The sequence below is a fragment of the Geotrypetes seraphini genome, chromosome 2 (assembly GCF_902459505.1).
Source record: "Geotrypetes seraphini chromosome 2, aGeoSer1.1, whole genome shotgun sequence".
Lineage (NCBI taxonomy): Eukaryota > Metazoa > Chordata > Amphibia > Gymnophiona > Dermophiidae > Geotrypetes > Geotrypetes seraphini.
This window is the reverse complement of record NC_047085.1, coordinates 423,263,114-423,281,082: the sequence shown is the minus strand read 5'-3', so window position 1 is coordinate 423,281,082 and position 17,969 is coordinate 423,263,114. Positions and strand designations below refer to the sequence as shown.

Below are 17,969 nucleotides of genomic sequence, written 5' to 3'. Positions count from 1 at the left end.
AATGCCGCCAGTGAAATTTAAAGTCACAGAAATGCTGTTTCTGTGTCTCAGAGATAATCCTTATGGAGGGCCTGACTCTGTAAGTAAATAAATAAATAAGTAAGTAAGTAAATAAACACTCTATCAAATAAAGCATTGATTTTTATGTTGGCTTAGCCTTCCTGTTATTGTAAATGCAGACTTGAAACAAAACATATACACTTACAAATCTGGAAAACATTTACCATATAGCGGAAGAAATTCGTTTTCATTCAGAAAAACAATGATGCAATAGAGAATTTGCAAAGAGATGTGTAAATATTAAAAACCAAAAAAAAACCCAGCATAAATACACTGTATGGGCGTTCTTGGAATATCACAGCCTGTTCTTTTTGTGATTGGAAGATTTCAAAAGCTGTAATGAGATCCATATTTTCTCCTATTCTTCAGTGTCGTCAATATTTACTGTACCCAACGTGAAATTGCAACCAGAGGCTGGTGAAAGCATGAGGGTGTTCGGAAAAAACAATGGTCATGGCAAGAGTCTGTTGAATCACAAACATTGAGGAATACTTTGAATCAAGATGCGGATTGCAGGTAAGGATTGCTGGCAACCAAAGAAATTGCTTCTATTGTCATGAGCCCATACTCAACAGTTTCTTAGAGGCACACCTAGCCAGTGTGGTTGTACAATCCAACACAATAGCTTATATACCACAAATCCTATCCCTCATCCCCTCAATGCCATTTACCATAAGATATTAAACAGCTAGACCTTGGGAAGATACATCTAATCAGAATAACCATAAACAGAATAAAAATTAGTCATCCAAGAAGTATTTTTTTTATTTATTTGGTTTTATATCCCATCCTCCCAGAAAAGCTCAGAAAGGGTTGCAAGTTTACATACATAATAAAGTGTATATATACAAAGTGATGGCAAACATGGCATGGCAGAACATTGTCAGACAAAGATGGCAAAACATAATTAAGAAAGCATGGTAAAACATAATATGACAAAACATGGCTTGGTGAGACATAGCATGGCAAACATAGTATTACAAGCATGGCTAACCTAGTATGACACGACGGTATTACACATAGCATGATGAAACCTAGCATGGTAGACATAGAACGCAAACATTGTGCAGCAGACTAGCATGAGAAATCATAGCATGCTAGACATAGTATGGCAAATATAGTGTGGAAAATACGACGTAAAGTGTGAGAGAAATGGTGATAGCATAACAAAATGTTGCAAAACATTGTATGACAAAACATGTCATGATTAGACATTTGGATTGGTGCACTTTGATAGAGGGTCAAGAGAAGAGGTGAGTTTTTATTGCCTTCCTGAAGTTCACTAGACCTTCCAATGATCTTATGTGGGTATGTAGTTTTTTAATTCTCTGCTAAAACTTAAATAATCTGAATCTAGTCTTAGAACATCAGGAAAAGAGTTTAATATTTGGTGGCTTGATAGGAGAGCAAGGAAGACAAGATCCACTTGTATGTTCTCTGAGGACAAGCAACATTCTTGCATGTGAATGACATCATCCACATGTGTGATTATGAACACTACCAAGTGCACTGTCATTTAAAATCTTTAGACTAGTGGTCTTCATTGGAAGGCCTGTGAGCCAATGGTGGCCCATGGAGACCTTTTGTGCAGTTTGCGCTGCAGTTCAGGGTTCAGTCCCATGTTCCTTCTAAGCTGCTGCTCAGCCATGCACCAGTCGCTGATTGCCACTCACACGGGAGAGTTCTGCACATCCACCAATCAGGGAGACAGAGGTGGAGCTTGATGGCCATTCAGGAGCACTTCTACAAGGAAGTGTTCCTGATTGGCCATTAAGCTCCAGCTCCTTTTCACAGATTGGTGAATGTAAGAGCTCTCCTAGCAGTGAGCCTTGGCTGAGACTTTCCCTCTCAAGAATCTCATTGGCTCAAGCCTGCCACCACTCACTACGGCGTGTAGAAGAAACAGTGTGGGAGAAACTGGGAGGTATAACTCTGCAGCTCTGGAGCTAGTAAACTACCACAGCACAGCAGGTAGCTACCACCATTAAAATATATAACTTTTAAAAAATATTCTGTAGGGGGGTAGTTGGGGGGTGGTCCACCCCAGTTACAGTTCATAAGTGCTCTGACAACTCCTCCAAGGGCCGGTGTCAAGAACTTCTTCCGGCAGCAGCAGTGTTCACAATTCACTGCTCTTGTCAGCTTCGGGCCTTTCTCTTTGCTGAGTTACGCCTCATTCCTGTTTCTGCAAAGGCAGGACCTGGCAGAGAGGAGGGCCCAAAGCTAAGAGCTGTGAGTTGTGAACACTGCACTGCTGACTGGGGAGTGTTACAGACAGAGAGGGAGAGGAGCAGAGGAGGAGAGAATTGCACCCAACTGGGGAGAGGGAGGGAAAAGAAGGAGGAGAGGAAGGGAGGGAGGGAGGGAGGGGAAGGAAGGAAGGGAAGGAGATACCAGACCATGGAGGGGGAGGAAGATATGTCAGGGCATGGAGGGAAGGGAGGGAAACAGAGAGGCCAGACCAAGGGGACAGGAAGGAAGAGAGATGCCAGAGCATGGAGGGAAGGGAAGGAGACAGATGCCAAACTAAGAAGGACAGAGAGGGAGGGAAAAGTGTATGGAGGGTGAGGGAGAGATGGAAGGAGAGGAGAGAGATGCCAAGGCATGGGGGGAGAGAAGGGAAGGAAATAGATGCCTGACCAAGGGGAAAAGAAGGAGAGGAGATGCCAGAGCATGGAAGGGGAGGGAGAAAGGGAAGGAGAGGAGAGAGGTGGCAAGCTTGGGAAAGAGAAGGGTAGGAGTCAGATGCAAGACTATGGGGTGGAGTGGGAAGGAAGGAAGGAAAGGAGAAGAGAGAGATGCCAGACCAGGGAAGAAGGAGAGAGAGGTAGTGGAGAGGGGGAAGAGAAGGACAGATGCCAGACCACAAAGGTGGAGGGGGAGAGTGATGCCAGACTGTGGGAAGGAGAGGAGAAAGATGTCAGACCACCAGAGGGGGAGGGGGAGGGAGGAGATGCTGCACTGGAATGAGAGAGGTGGGGAAAGGAAGAAAGATGCTTTGAATGGGAGGGGTGGGAAAGAGAAAAAATTCTGTTTAAGATAGGAATAGGGAAGTAGAAAGAGAGGGAAGATGGTACAATGGATGAAGGGGAAGAGCAGAGAGTCATGGAACAGTAGATAGAATTAAGAAGGAAGCATAAAAATTGAAGAAAGTTGAATGTTAAAAGTTAATGCCAAAGATGGATATAGGGCAGAAAATGAAGGAGAGAAAAACAGCAATTGGATAAGAAGGCCCTGGAAACACAGCTAAGAGCACAGACAGAAGGAAGTGCAACCAGAGACTGGGAAAAGATGATTAGGAAAATAAAATAACCAGACAACAAAGGTAGGAATAATGATTTTATTTTAAATTTAGTGATTGAAATATGTCAGTTTTGAGAATTTACATCTGCTGTTTATATTTTGCACTGTTCAGGAAGAAATTCACTTCTTTCTGTTTCTCTGGTGTTGTACTGCATGTAAAGCCTAGCATCTTAGGGTTTCATTTGTGTATATTAGGACTTTTAGTTTGTGGTCCTGTATTTGCATAGGATTTATCAGTGTTCATCATGTGTATTCAAGGCCAGGTGTTCTGGTAGGAATGAATGTCGAGAAACGTTATTGGTGTTATGGCCCAAAATAGGGACATATTTGTCGGCTCTCCATCACCCCCTGTGTATTTTGTGAATATTCATCATGATAATCCTTAAACCTCACTTTGAAAGTGTGCCTCCAGGAGAGAATGAGAAGCACTGGCCTAAGATGAGTCCTGTACTGTATTCTGATTTGAAAGTTATGGAAACATAGTAAAACAAGCTTATACTGTATATCATCAGTCTGTGTTGGGAGGTCTGTGGACTAAGTGGAGAGTTCAGTGACATTTTCAAGTACAGAATATCTGGGGGGTTTTGTTTTATTTTATTTTTTGTCATTCCAAATCTCTGTTCTTGCACAATAACCTCCAAATATTTGCTTATATGGAAGCCCTTCTTTAAACGTTTTCTGCTGTTTGCCTCTAGAAACCAGATTTCTTGAGTGGATTGAGCCTAAGCTGATTTGTTGGTTAAAAAAAAGGACTCTTGAAAGCAAAGCCAGACCCTTTCCAGGTGTGAGCCTGATCTAGTAACACTTTGTACTTCTCAGCGGCAATCCTTTTTTAGGACTTTCTAATTTAAGAAATGAAGCTGCCTCTGAGCAGTCTGTTTACATTTTCAGACAGGCTAATCCTTACTTTTTTCTGAAGCTGGGTCTCTGCATATCGCTTTTAACTCAGCCTGTTTCAATAAGATACAGCAATAGTCTAAGCCAACCTTTTGAACCTCATCACCTTTTGTTCGGCAGTATATTATGACATTTTATCACCATTATACAGTCTTTCTATCTAATGTTCATTCTTCATTTGGGGAAGGTGTGGGTTTTGAGCCTTATTTATGAGAAATTCTAAAGGCTTGGTTTTCTTCTATTCAAAAAAAATCTTTCCCAGCCTTTTCATTTTTCCTTCTGAATATGCAGTCCTTGAAACAAGTAATGACTACTAATCATTTTCTGTAGCACTACTAGATGTATGCAGAGCTGTATATATTATATGCAGGTACTTTCTCCATCCCTAGTGGGTTCACAATCTATTTTTGTACCTGGGGCAGTGGAGTGCTGAGTGACTTGCCCAGGGTCACAAGGAGCTGCAGTGGGGAATTGAACCCAGTTCCCTAGGATCAAAGTCCACTGCACTAACCATTAGACTACTCCTCCACTCATTAATGTATTCATTTAATTTAATTCAATTTCACTGTAGCACTTATAATCCACATTACCATCAAGTTCAAGGCAGAGAACAATGATTCTAAAAAAAAGAACACAATCAAATACAAAGATAATAAGACTTTTGCATAACAAAAGGATTATAACAATATAAGAAACAAATTGAGTTCCCAAAGACAAAATCAATATCCAAAGTATTATTGAAAAGCCAAGCTTTCACTGATTGTTGAAATCTCATATAGTCCATTATCAAAGATTATCTTTTATTTGATATACTGCCTTTTCCTCCACAGATATCAAAGCAGTTTACAATACATTGAAAAGTAAGTAAGTAGGTCTGGAGGAGGGTGACAAAAATGATAGGAGGTTTGTACCAAAAGACATATGAGGAGAGACTGGAATCCCTGAATATGTATACCTTAGAGGAAAGGAGGGACAGGGGAGATATGATTCAGACGTTCAAATACTTGAAAGGTATTAATGTAGAACAAAATCTTTTCCAGAGAAAATAAAATGGTGAAACCAGAGGACATAATTTGAGGTTGAGGGGTGGTAGACTCAAGAGCAATGTAAGGAAGTTCTTCTTTAAGGAGAGGATGGTGGATGCCTGGAATGCGCTCCCGAGAGGTGGTGAAGACGAAAACGGAGACGGAGTTCAAAAAAGCAGGGGATGAACACAGAGGATCTAGAATCAGAAAATAATAGTAAATATTGAAGAACTAAGGTTAGTACTGGACAGACTTGCATCTGTGTCTATATATGGACGTTTGGTTGAAGCTGGGATGGTGTAGATGGGCTGGAGTGAGCTTTGGCAGAGACTTCAATAGTTGGAACCTAAGAACAGTGCCGGACAGAGCTTTAGATTCTTGCCCAGAAATAGGTAAGAACCCCCCACCCCAACAAATTTTTAGATTGAATCATTTTGGTCAGACTAGATGGACCATTCAGGTCTTTATCTGCTGTCATCTGTTAAATAGTTTCCCTATCTGTTCTGGTGGACTCGCAATCGTAATTACCTAGTTCCAAGAGGTAAAGAATTCCAGTTCAGCTCCTCTTCCAAGTATAGTCATGTTAATGTCTTTTTAAAATGACATACCAATCGAGCAGGAATTATTATTAGTTATAATAATAGTAATTGTTATGACGCTATGGAGCTCATTTTCAAAAGAGAAAAGCATCACAAAAATTGCTAAAGTGACATTTGATGTTTCATTTGTTAAAATGTCCAAATTGATATTTTTGGAACACATTTATTAGATGGTTTTTTATGCTGTTTGTCTAAATTGCGTTTAAATCTCAAGGGTGCTTGTTGGAAACATTTTTTGGACGGATGGTGTAGATCAGGGGTCTCAAAGTCCCTCCTTGAGGGCCACAATCCAGTCGGGTTTTCAGGATTTCCCCAATGAATATGCATGAGATTTATGTGCATGCACTGCTTTCAATGCATATTCAATGGGGAAATCCTGAAACCCGACTGGATTGCGGCCCTTAAGGAGGGACTTTGAGATCCCTGGTGTAGATAACATGAGGAAGGACTTAGTGATGCATGAGGAATGGTCTGAAATCTGGCAGCTAAGATTTAATGCTAAGAAATGCAAGGTCATGCATTTGGGCTGCAAAAACTCAAGGGAACGGTACAGTTTAGGGGTGAGAAGTTTTTGTGCATGAAAGAGGAGCAGGACTTGGGTGTAATAGTATGGGATGATCTTAAAGTGGCCAAACAAGTTGAAAAGGTGACAGCAAAAGCTAGAAGGATGCTTGGGTGCTTAGGGAGAGGTATGGCCAGTAGGAAAAAGGAGGTATTGATACCCCTGTATAAGACTCTGGTGAGACCTCTCTTACAATACTGTATACATTTCTGGAGACCACACCTTCAAAAAGATATAAACAGGATGGAGTCGGTCCAGAGGAAGCTACTAAAATGGTAAGTGGTCTTCATCATAAGGCATATGGGGACAGACTTAAAGATCTCAATCTGTATACTTTGGAGGAAAGGCAGGAGAGGGGAGATATGATAGAGATGTTTAAATACATACATGGCATAAATGTGCATGAGGTAAATCTCTTTCATTTGAAAGGAAACTCTGGAATGAGAGGGCTTTGGATAAAGTTAAGAGATAATAGGCTCAGGAGTAATCTGAGGAAATATTACAGATAGTATCGTAAATGTTTGGAATAGTCACCCGGTAGAGGTTGTGGAGACAAAGACTGTGAGTTCAAGAAAGTATGGGACAAGCATATGGGATCGCTTAGGGAGAGGAGGAAATAGGGGATGCTGTGCATGGACAGACTGGATGGGCCATTTGGCCTTTATCTACCTTCATGTTTCTATGTTTCTAAGAGATTGTGGGTAAGGGTTTGATAGTATGCTCAGAAAAGAGAGTTCAGATTTTGGTAATATTATAGAGGATGCAGCTAGCTTTAGTGGTTTGTTGAATCTGAGTGGAGAAGGAGAGAAAGGAATAAAAGATGACCTTGAGGTTGCAAGCTGATAGGATAAGGAGGAGAATGTTGTCTACAGGAAATAGAGAACAGGGGAAGAAGGGAGGTAGGTTTAGGAGGAAAGATAAGGAGCTCTGTCTTAGCCATATTTAGTTTTAGGTGGCTTTGAGACATCCAGGCAGCAATGTTGTACAGGCAGGCTGAGACTTGGGTCTGGATTCTTATAGAAATGTCTGGAGTGGAGAGGTAGATTTGGGAGTCATCAGCATAGAGGGGATATTGAGAGCTATGGGAGATCAGTGCACCAAGGAAGTGGGTATATATGGAGAAAAGAAGAGGGCCTAAGATAGAGCCTTGAGGTACATTGATTAACAGTGGGATAGCAGTGGAAGAGGATCCACCATTACATTCACTGAAAGTGGGATGGGAGAAGTAGGAAGAAAACTAGGAGAGAACCCTGGAATTCCAGCAAGGACAGCGTATCGAGGAGTAGGTGATGATCAACAATATTAAAGGCAGCAGATAGATCTAGAAGGATGAGGATAGAGTAGAGGCCATTGGATCTGGCCAGGAACAAGTCATTAGAGACTTTAGTAAGGGCATATTCTGTGGAATGGAGTGGGCAAAAACCCGATTGTAGTGGCTCAAGAATAGCTTGAGATGAAAGGAAGTTCCGGTAATGGAGGTTAACAGCACGTTCAAGTAGCTTGGATAAGAAGGGGAGAAGGGGGATGGGAGCTGGAGGGGGATATGGGGTATGGGGTATAGTTAGGGTTTTTTGAGGAGAAGTGTGACTACATCAAGTTTGAAGACATTAGGAACAGTTGCAGTGGGCAGTGATAGGTTGAGGATGTGAAAGGAAGGATGACAAGTAGATGGGTGGGAATCAGATCAGAAGAGCAAGTAGTGGGTTTGGAGGAGTAAAAAGATGTTCAATTTCCTCTTCAGCGATTTCAGAAAAGGAGGAAAAGGTGACAGGGGTTGAAGGGAGGCTGGTAGAGTGGACAGCTGGAAGGGGGGGAGGTAGTTTGGTTGAGAATTCAAGGGGAATCTTGTCATAGAAGAACTCTGCCATCGTTTAAGGGAAAAGTGAAGGGGGGATTTGAGGTGGAGGCATTTTGAGTAGAGTGCTGAGTGTTCCAAAGAGATGGTAAAGGTTAGAGCTAAGAGAGTTTGTTAAATGGGTGTAGTAATCTTGTTTGGCAAGCAAGAGGCAGACTGGAAAGATGTCAACAGGAATTTGAATTGTATGAAATCAGCATGTATGCTGAATATAAGCCAAAGACATTCAGCAGGTCTGGCACTGGTAGCAGATGTTTGGGGTCATCCAGGGCTGGGGTTTGGCACACCTTAAAGGACTTGAAATGGGAAGAGTGAGAGTATCTAGAACAGAGGAAAGAATGGTGTTATAGGAGAAGGCGGCTTCATTGAAAGACTTGTTTAACATAGTAGTTGAAGGAAGGGATGAGACAATGGCTGAAGGTTCCTAAACATATAGATAGTGATTGGTCGGGTGATGAGTTGTGAACATAACAGGTGATGGTCAGTGAGAGGAAGAGTTGAGGTGCAGAATTTGGTGGTAGAGCAGTTGGAAGAGAAGACAAGGTCAAGGCAGTGGCCATTCTTGTGGTAGAGCACGGCTGGAAACTGTATGAAGATGTTAAAGCAAGAAACTTGGAAGTAGAGTCAGAGGGATCATCGGCATGGATGTTGAAGTCACCCAGGATGTTTGTCCAAATTAGATTGTAAGCTCTTCTGAGCCGGGACCATCTATTGAATGTTATACGTACAGTGCTGCATACGCCTTTCAGCACTATAGAAATGATAAATAATAGTAGTAGTAGAAGGAAAGAGATGAGAGTTTGAGAAAGAAGGAGAGCCAGGAGTCAAAAGTTAGAGAGGAAAGAAGAAAGAGACTTATCAGGGAGTCGGTAAATAACTGCTACTCAGAGGGGTAGAGGAGCAAATAGACACGGATGGAGTGGAATTCAAAGTAGGGGGAGCAGTGAGATTGAGGCAGAAGAAGGGGTGATATCTTTAAGATGGAGAAAGTAACAGCCCAGCACCCCTTCCACGACTGACTGGGTGAGGTATATGTGAGAAAAGGTAGCTTCCATGGCACAGGGCTTATCCAGCCTGTCCATCTGTGACATCCACTATTTCTTCTCCCTAAGACAACCCACATGCCTGTCCTACGCTTTCTTGAATTCAGATAGAGTCTCTGTCTCCACCGCCTCTTCCGGGAGACTGTTCCATGCATCACTCACCCTTTCTGTTAAACAGTATTTCCTTAGATGACACCTCTTAACTTCATCCTATGCCCTCTCATGCCAGAGTTTTCCTTCATTTGAAAACATTTTGAATACAAAACATTTTGAATACATAACAACAAAGAATACAACAAAGTCAAAGGAACTAACATTCAACAATACAAAAGTTGTCGCGTTGTTTAGATAGAACAAGAGTAGAAAACCCCCTCCCCACCTCCCCCTGAACCCTACCCAAGCAGCAAAAGCCCCGGATAGAATCCCCCCCTTCCCAAGAAGCTTACAGAAAACAATCAACAGAACTCTAATATGCCAAAGGTCTGTGCTCTGGTAGCCCTTGGCAGCCACAGTAATAATTTCCCCCCCCCCCACTCGAAACCCCCCCTGCAATGACCGATCCTGGGAGTGAGCGCGATGTGTAGCAACAAGGCTGCAACGGAGATATTTAAACATCTCTATAATATCCCTTCTCTCCTACCTTTTTTTCTAGAGTATACATATTGAGCTCTCTAGGTATGTCCCTATATGCTTTATGACAAAGACCACTAACCAATTTTGTAGCAGCCCTCTGGACCAACTCCATCCTATTTATATCTTTTTGAAGGTGTGGTCTCTAGAAACAATACATACCAGCCTATATGACAGCTTCAGATTTTATGGCCAGTTCCAACAGAGCAGCAAGCAGATTTCTGGATTAGGTCAATGTAATGGACCCAGGTCCATATCACACTCTATCTAGTACATTTGTAGTGGAAAGTGTGAGCCCACCCAAAACCTACTGAACTGACATATGGATGAAACCTGCAGCCATAAGGCTATTGGGGAGGTATACAGTTGGGTGCAGTAGGTTGTGATGTGATAAAGTAAAAACCCTGGCCTAGTATGGCCTAGTATACACTTCTCTCTCCATATTCGCTATGATAGGGAATTAACAGACCCACAAATACTGAAAAACCGTGAATAACTTTTTAATGTTATTTGCTGTTTTCTATTAAAAAGCTTTGTAAATATGGTGAAACCGCAAATCACATGGTGGGAGTCCTGGCCTGTTTCTGAAGGAGAGGCAAAACACGGTGAACAAAGTGCTGGGAATCAGTGATTTTCTCTGTAAACGCTTGGAATCAGCAATTTCTCTATGCAAACTGATGTAATTTGGGGGGAGGAGCCAGCAAGCTAAAAACCGTGAATAATCGAAACTGCAAATACTGAAACTGTGAATACGGAGGGAGAAGTGTACCATAAGGATGCCTAGGCATTGCTAAGCATGATTCTATAAGCAGCGCCTAGCAGTTGATTGGCAACCGCACCAACCAGTGCTTACAAGTTAGATGTGGTTAGGCACCATTTATAGAATCAGGCTCTAAGAGAGAAATTCTATAAAAGGCGCCTGAGTTAGGCACCTAGCTTAATTAGTATATTGGCTTCAATTATGAGCTTTAATAAGGTAATAATTGAAAAGAATAAAAATTAATTGGGTGATAGGCGCCTATCTTAAGCATGATTCCAAATAAGATAAGTGCCTGTCTTATGGCGCCTAACTCCAAAGTAGGAGTGTTTAGGGGTGGAGAAGGCTTAGGGCTATTAAGCACGATTCTCTAAAGTACTTAGGCGCCTATAATATATAGGCTTTTAAAACCCTGGCCTACATTGTAGGTGTCTAATAGGTGCCTAAGTTTTAGTTAGGCACAATGTTGTAATGGGCGCCTAAGTGCGAATGACATGAAATTGGTGCCTGACTTTAGGCGCCTATCTTTTTAGACACCCAATTACAGAATCTGACCTTTAGTGCTGCTCTATAAAGAGTACTAAGTCCAGAGCACTCTTTAAAGAATTGCGTTTAGTGCCAATTTTTTCCGTCGTAATTTATGTGTGTCATTTATAAAATCACACACACACACACACACACACACACAAGTTTATCCTGTTTAAATAAGTGATCTGAATTAATACAGGGTGTCCATAAAGTCTCTTTACAATTTCAATATTTTATTTAAAAAACAAATGAATAGACAAATCTGTGGAAATTATTACAAAATGAGGAATAGATATTGAAGGTTTGGTTTTTTGCCTCTTCTAATACACCTCTTTACAAATGGATTTTGAAGGAGAACGAGCAAAGGATTATCTTATACGATCAACATTTTCCTCTGATGTTCTTTGTCATCCACTCCTTTCTTTATCCAATACTGTTACTGTCTCCATAAATTTCTTGTGCCATGCACGAACTGACGGACATGATGGTGGATGTTTTCCCATACTTAGTCCTGTAGTTTCGCTGAGTCTGCTTATCTGATTTTGTTTCAATAAACCACGATACACATTGTGCCTTTTCTTGAGGAGTAGCCATTTTGTTTAGGGGTTTATTCAACAGCCTTTCTTTCATCAACAGAGTACCTGAAATATCCAAATGCAATGTGATTACAAACTTTGATATGACTGAGTACATAGAACAAATTTGATTAACATATCCCATCAATTGCCTTTTTAGTAATTTTTTGAAATTGTAAAGAGACTTTGTGGACACCCTGTATGACTTAGGATCTTCAGATAACTGTGGCACTTTATCACTTCACACAGAAGCATGCACCGGTGCCTCTGAATTTTAATGGGAAAATGCCAGATTCTTTTCTTTTCAGTCCATTTCTTCCAGAAAGCATTTGGCATTGTTCCTAGCTACTGCATTAATCTGACCAGACAGAGCCACAATTTTATTCTTCTAGTGACAATGGGGAAACAAAGCATTTCTTGGTAATCAGGAGAGGGCATACTAGATTGCCCAAAATTAGGAATGGAAAAATTTTGTGAATGGTGTTAAATTAGCAAAGAGCAGTGCTGAAAACCCTTTTGTATCAGAACACCATCCCTCCCCCCATTGAATCCTTTTAATGGCTAAGCTTCTCTTTGTTTTGTTTTGTACAGTGCCATTGCTTGGAATGATGCCATGGGCATGTGTGATTGGGGCTGGGGGGAGTTATCAGATGCTGATCAAAGGAAAACATGAGGAAAGAATCCAGCGTTCGTCTTTTAAAATATCAGTATCCATCTGCATGGAGTCAGCGTAATTTGTCTTTACATGTGTTTCATTCCAAACTTTAGAAAAAAAAAAGAAAAGTGAACATATTTGGAAAGATTTATGATCTCTGCTGCCCATCTCTAGTGGATAAATGGAAGACTTCAGCTTCTCATATTGCCAGTTTGGCAGCAACTTTTAAGACTTCTGAAATCCACCAGATAAACAAACAAAAATTAGATTATATTGTAAGCTCTTCTGAGCATGGACCATATATTAAAATATTAAATGTACAGTGCTGCGTATGCCTTTCAGGGCTATAAAAATGATAAACAGTAGTAGTAGGTTCTGATTCTATGAGTGAGGTGTCCTATGCAGCACTCATCTGTGGAGGTGAGCTGTGTTTTGATAATACAAAAGAAAAGTGTTCTTATAGTTGTGTAATATGGACATTCTGTTTTTCCCCTTTCTGCTTTAACTTTCTCCTCTCCCCGCTTCTCTCTCACGCTCTTTTTGAGAGTCAAGTATACCTTTATATGTTGTTGAGGAAAGGCCTTGAAGATTTTATGGATGAGCTATGCTTAAAAATACAATTACTTACAGCTTTATTATATCTTTACATTGTCAACAACTAGGGATAGATTTTCAACGGTGTAAGCAGTGGTGTAGCAAGGGAGGGAGGTGCCCAGGGCGGTGACGCCTGACATCGCCACACCATATGCCCCTGCTCCCACTCTTCCCCGCCATTCGAGTGTCCCCCTTCCGCTTACCTTTTGAAATATTCACCGGCGCAAACAGCATTTTCCACCTCCTGCTCGTACCGGCCTCGGATCTTCTCTGACATCACGTCCTAGTCCCGCGACCAGGAAGTGATATCAGAAGGGAGCCAAGATTGGCACAAGCAGGGGGAAGAAGATGCTGCTTGCACCAGCAAACATTTCAAGAGGTACTCGATGGGGCAGAAAGGAGGAGAGGCACCAGCAGTTCCTGCACCCTCGCCAAGTGCCCCCTCTTACTACACCACTGGGTGTAGGTGCCTTTTATTTGAGTAAACATAGATCAGCAACTTAAGTGGCCCTTTGACTTGACAGTGCTGAAGAGTGACCTGCACTATGTGGATGTGCTGAAGCCACTTTTGGCATGACTATAAAATGGCCACATTTTTCATGTTTGCAATAATGGCCATATGCTCATTTTCCAATTAGTGCATGAGCCCCTAACTCAAGGGTAGGGAACTCCGGTCCTCAAGAGCTGTATTCCAGTCGGGTTTTCAGGATTTCCCCAATGAATATGCATGAGATCTATTTGCTTTCAATGCATATTCATTGGGGAAATCCTGAAAACCGACTAGAATACGGCTCTCGAGGACCGGAGAGCCCTACCCCTGCCCTAACTATACTTATTGTCTAAGCAATAAGCACTCCCAGACTAACCACGTGCTATATCATTTAGCATGTGGCAATGCCCATGTGCTTACCGATTAACATAGTCACATCAAACAAACCCCTAGTGCTAAAAAATAAATGTTATTATTTAACTCATGGGTAGTGTGTGCAGATAGAAAATATACTGTAGGATGCCTGAGTTCACCCCACAGTAAAAATAAGGCCTGTCACTTCTCTCTCTACAACATCACCAAAATTTGCCCCTTCCTCTCTGAGCACATTACCCGGACCCTTGTTCACACTCTTCGTAACCTCGCGCTTAGATTATTGCAGTCTAATTCTAACTGGTCTCCCATAGTGCCACCTCTCCTCCCCCCCCCCCCCCCCCCCATGCAATCTGTGCAAAACTCTGCTGCACGATTCAACTTCTACCAATCTCGCTACACTCGTGTCAGCCCTCTCCATAAATCACTTCACTGGCTCCCTATCCGCCTTCGCATTTAGTTCAAGCTCCTATTGCAGAACTACAAGTGTGTTCATTCTCTCTATACACCTTCCAGAGACATCCATTCCTCAGATAAGCTGCTCTTAGCTGTGTCCTTCTCCTTCCTGGTGCATCTGGGGAGGGGTCTGAGGCTCTGATTGACCCATGGCTGGGGCCTTATGCGTCTGGGCCAATTAAAGCCTTTAAGCCCCTCCCCAGATGCACCAGGGAAGAGCCTAAGACTCTGATTAGCCTGGATGCCTAAGGCTCCACCTATAGGAGGAGCCTTAAACAACCTGGGCCAATCAGAGCCTCAGGCCCCTCCCTGGTGCATTCCAGGATGCATCGGGGAGGGGAAGGCACGCCATTTTGAAGAGGCAGGCCTGCTGGCCAGAGGGAGTAGGCATCCCTCTGGCCAGCTATCTAAGTAAGGTAAGAGGGAGAGGGCAGGGGTCGTCGGAGGCATGGGGTGGGGGGGTTGCATGGCGGCGGGAGAGAGTGGGTATCTCTCCCACTGCCAAGGGGATGTTGGTGGGGGGGTGTTGCTTGGCTGCAGAAGAGAGTGGGCATCTCTCCTGTTGCCAGGTGGAGGGTTGCTTGACTTTGGCGGCTCTATTTGTTGGGGGTTTTATTTTTGTGTGTGTTTATTCTACGCATGTCCCCATTACTATCACATGCAAATTTAGCAAATCTTTGCTACTCTCTGCCAACCTCATTTGCATGAGCAATTTTTGGAGAGTGACTCGCTTTTTTAAAATCACTACTATAACGGCTGCGATAGCAGTCCATTGTTTTTTAACGCAAATTTTTAAGAATCTTGCCCTAAGTGGTTTCTAGATTTCAGCTTTAATTTTTTTTTTAAATTTTGTATGAACAATATAGTAGATCTGCTTTTTTGTTTCTTTCTGAATACTGACATCTTTAGTCTATAAACTGCCTAGCTCTATCTATTTGTTTGGATTAGGTGGTATAGGAAATTATAATAAACTATAAAATTACATGTATAAATCTTGGTACTTTGTGTTTGTAAAATGGCTGCGATAATGTTGACTTGGAGGTACAGTGGTGCCTCGCATAACGGACGCCTCGCACAGCGAACGCTGCGCACAACGAACTTCAGGTCTTGCTTCCCACAACGAACTTCGTTTCACACAACGAAGTCGCCCGAGCTGCATCGCTTAACTGCCCTCTCTCCGCCTGGCTCCCTGTGCAGTGGCGCTACATATTTTAAACCCCCCTGCCGCCGCTGCTGCATATTTTTAAGCCTCTGCCGCCACTGCATATTTTTAAACTTCCCCCCGCCGCCACATATTTTTTTAAATAAGCCACCACTGCTGCAACTTTAATCTCACCCGCTCACTCGAACTGGTGGTCTAGCAAATTTCCCAGCCAGAAGCGCAGACAGAGATCAAGAGCAAGCCTTCTGTGCTACTGCCTGGGCCTGCGCTGATCTCTGAATGGCTGCAGTCAGCTCTCGCGGGACTCACAAGAACTAACTGCAGCCAGCTCTCGCGGGACTCACAAGAACTAACTGCAGCCATTCGGAGATCGGCATGGGCCCACACAGGCATGCAGAGGAATTGCTCCTGATCTCTGCGCTTCTGGCCTGTACGCCACTGGCTGGGAAAGATGGGAGGAATTAAAAAAGGTACTGGGGAGTATGTGGGGGTGATTATAATACACAGCAAGGATCAACAAAACCCCTGTCTCCCCTCCCCTTCACATATATCCCCTCTATATCATGCTAACAGCTCTAACAAGATAAATTTATCTTTTTTTATGTCATCTTAGCATATTTTATGCTACAGAACGAATTATTTTTTTTAACATGTATTGTTATGGGAAAACGCATTTCACATAACGAACTTTTCGCATAACAAACTTGCTCCTGGAACGAATTAAGTTCGTTGTGTGAGGCACCACTTGTATATGCCTTCTTTTAAAATGCATACAATTGATTGCCATGCACTTTCAAGGCTCAACAATTTTTATTAACACAAATAAGCGAAACAAACTGAAAAAAAAAATAAAAAATTAGGGGAAGAAAACAAATTTTCTAAAATAACTAAACCATTTTGCTTGTGTACATCCTTAACGTACATGTATTGCAAGTCAGGCAGCCTGTTGAAAGAATTGCTTAATATTCTGAAATAATTCTCAGTGGCACAGGGAAGAGCTTGAAGAGAATGATGCATTACTTAGTAATTAGAAATCCCTGTAGAAACATGATTGATCCAGTCTAGAGCTGCCACTAAACATTGACTTCCCCACTATTATTTCAGCAGTCATTATCTTCAGCCAGCTACCCCATGCATGTCAAGAAACTCTCTCGCTCATCATTCACCATTGGATAAGCTGTACAAATCTGAGGATTGATACTCTACCACAAAACCATTTTGAACACTGGCCAAACTGAAACAATTAAACTCCATTTAAAAGAATATGACTTTTGTTTTGTCTGTGAAATAGGCTGTCATCTGCAGTCACTGAAACATTTTGATGCTTTTTGTGAGCTATTTCAGACACCAGTGTGCTCTGCCTTCTTAGTGCAGCTGTGACATCATCAGCCCGTGACACTCAAGCCCTTTAAAGCTACAACAAATTGGTATTTTGCCAGCTGCCTGTTGTTTTGCTTGTGAGTAACCTAGCAGTCATGTGTCTGCAAGAGCAGGCTGTTATCTGTAGTGACTGAAATGCTTTGATGCTTCTTGTGAGCTATTGTGGGAGTCACTGGATTCTGTCTTTCCAGAGCAGCTGTGAGGTCATCAGCCCATGACTCTTGTCCCTCTAAAATGGCAGAAGCTTCATGTTGCTGTAGACATGTGATAAAAGGGCGATCTTCATAAAATAATGTGTATTTGTTTACAGCTGCTATTGGTATTTTCAAAGAATGGAGTATTTTTATGCTATTTTGTAGTACATTTGAGTTGGGCTAGAGGTAGGAAAATCAGAGAGTAGTAAGGGAGAGTCTTTATTCACTTGGGCTTGTAGTTGAGCGTTGTGATTTTTGGAGAAAGGAGATGTAAATATATTTTCATTAAGAGATTGGGCACTAGGAATCAGTGCACTAGCACTGAGGCTTAATGAATGAAAAAGGGCTGAAAGAGTGTGAGAATGAGATAAACTTCAAATAAGAGTGACATTCCTAATCAGTGAGACTTGGCATCTCTGGAAACAAAGGAACAAGCCTTATGGAATGGAAAAAAAAGACACATGAATTTTCTGAGCAAAGATTATATGCAGTTTTATAAGTAAGCAGTTGTTAAAGGTAAACGCATGTTCTTTGAGCAAATAGTGATTTTAAACAGTAGGCCAAAAATATTATTTCAGATTATATGGAATTTTGTGGGAAAAAGAGGACTTCAAAGCATGTTAGTTCCCTTACAATCTGCTGCTGCCTTGGAATGGTTACAATTGATGTTATTCTGCCTACTTTTGTCAAGGTTAAGATTTATTAGCTTCTGAAGAGTTTGATGGTGCATGTAGTGACAAGGTGAGTCACTGGGGGAGGGGGAAAAGGTTAGTCATTGGATCAACCATGCTAAGAAAACAGCACAAGCAGCCTATAGAATAAGGACAAAAAT

General features: G+C 42.0%; 1 protein-coding gene across 7 annotated transcripts in view; it reads left to right on the top strand.

Annotated features, from left to right (window-relative positions):
* The window catches only part of CDK14 (cyclin dependent kinase 14), an 895,761-nt gene that overhangs the window by 690,116 nt on the left and 187,676 nt on the right, over positions 1 to 17,969 (top strand). For 6 of the 7 annotated variants that reach the window (XM_033931181.1, XM_033931186.1, XM_033931187.1 and 3 more), the window contains one exon: positions 430 to 576. In XM_033931181.1, coding sequence (XP_033787072.1) covers positions 430 to 545 — 116 coding nt within the window. In that variant the 3' untranslated portion in view covers positions 546 to 576. Of the gene's footprint in view, positions 1 to 429; positions 577 to 12,425; positions 13,170 to 17,969 lie in introns of those variants that run through there. The other variant, XM_033931183.1, reaches the window with a different exon arrangement.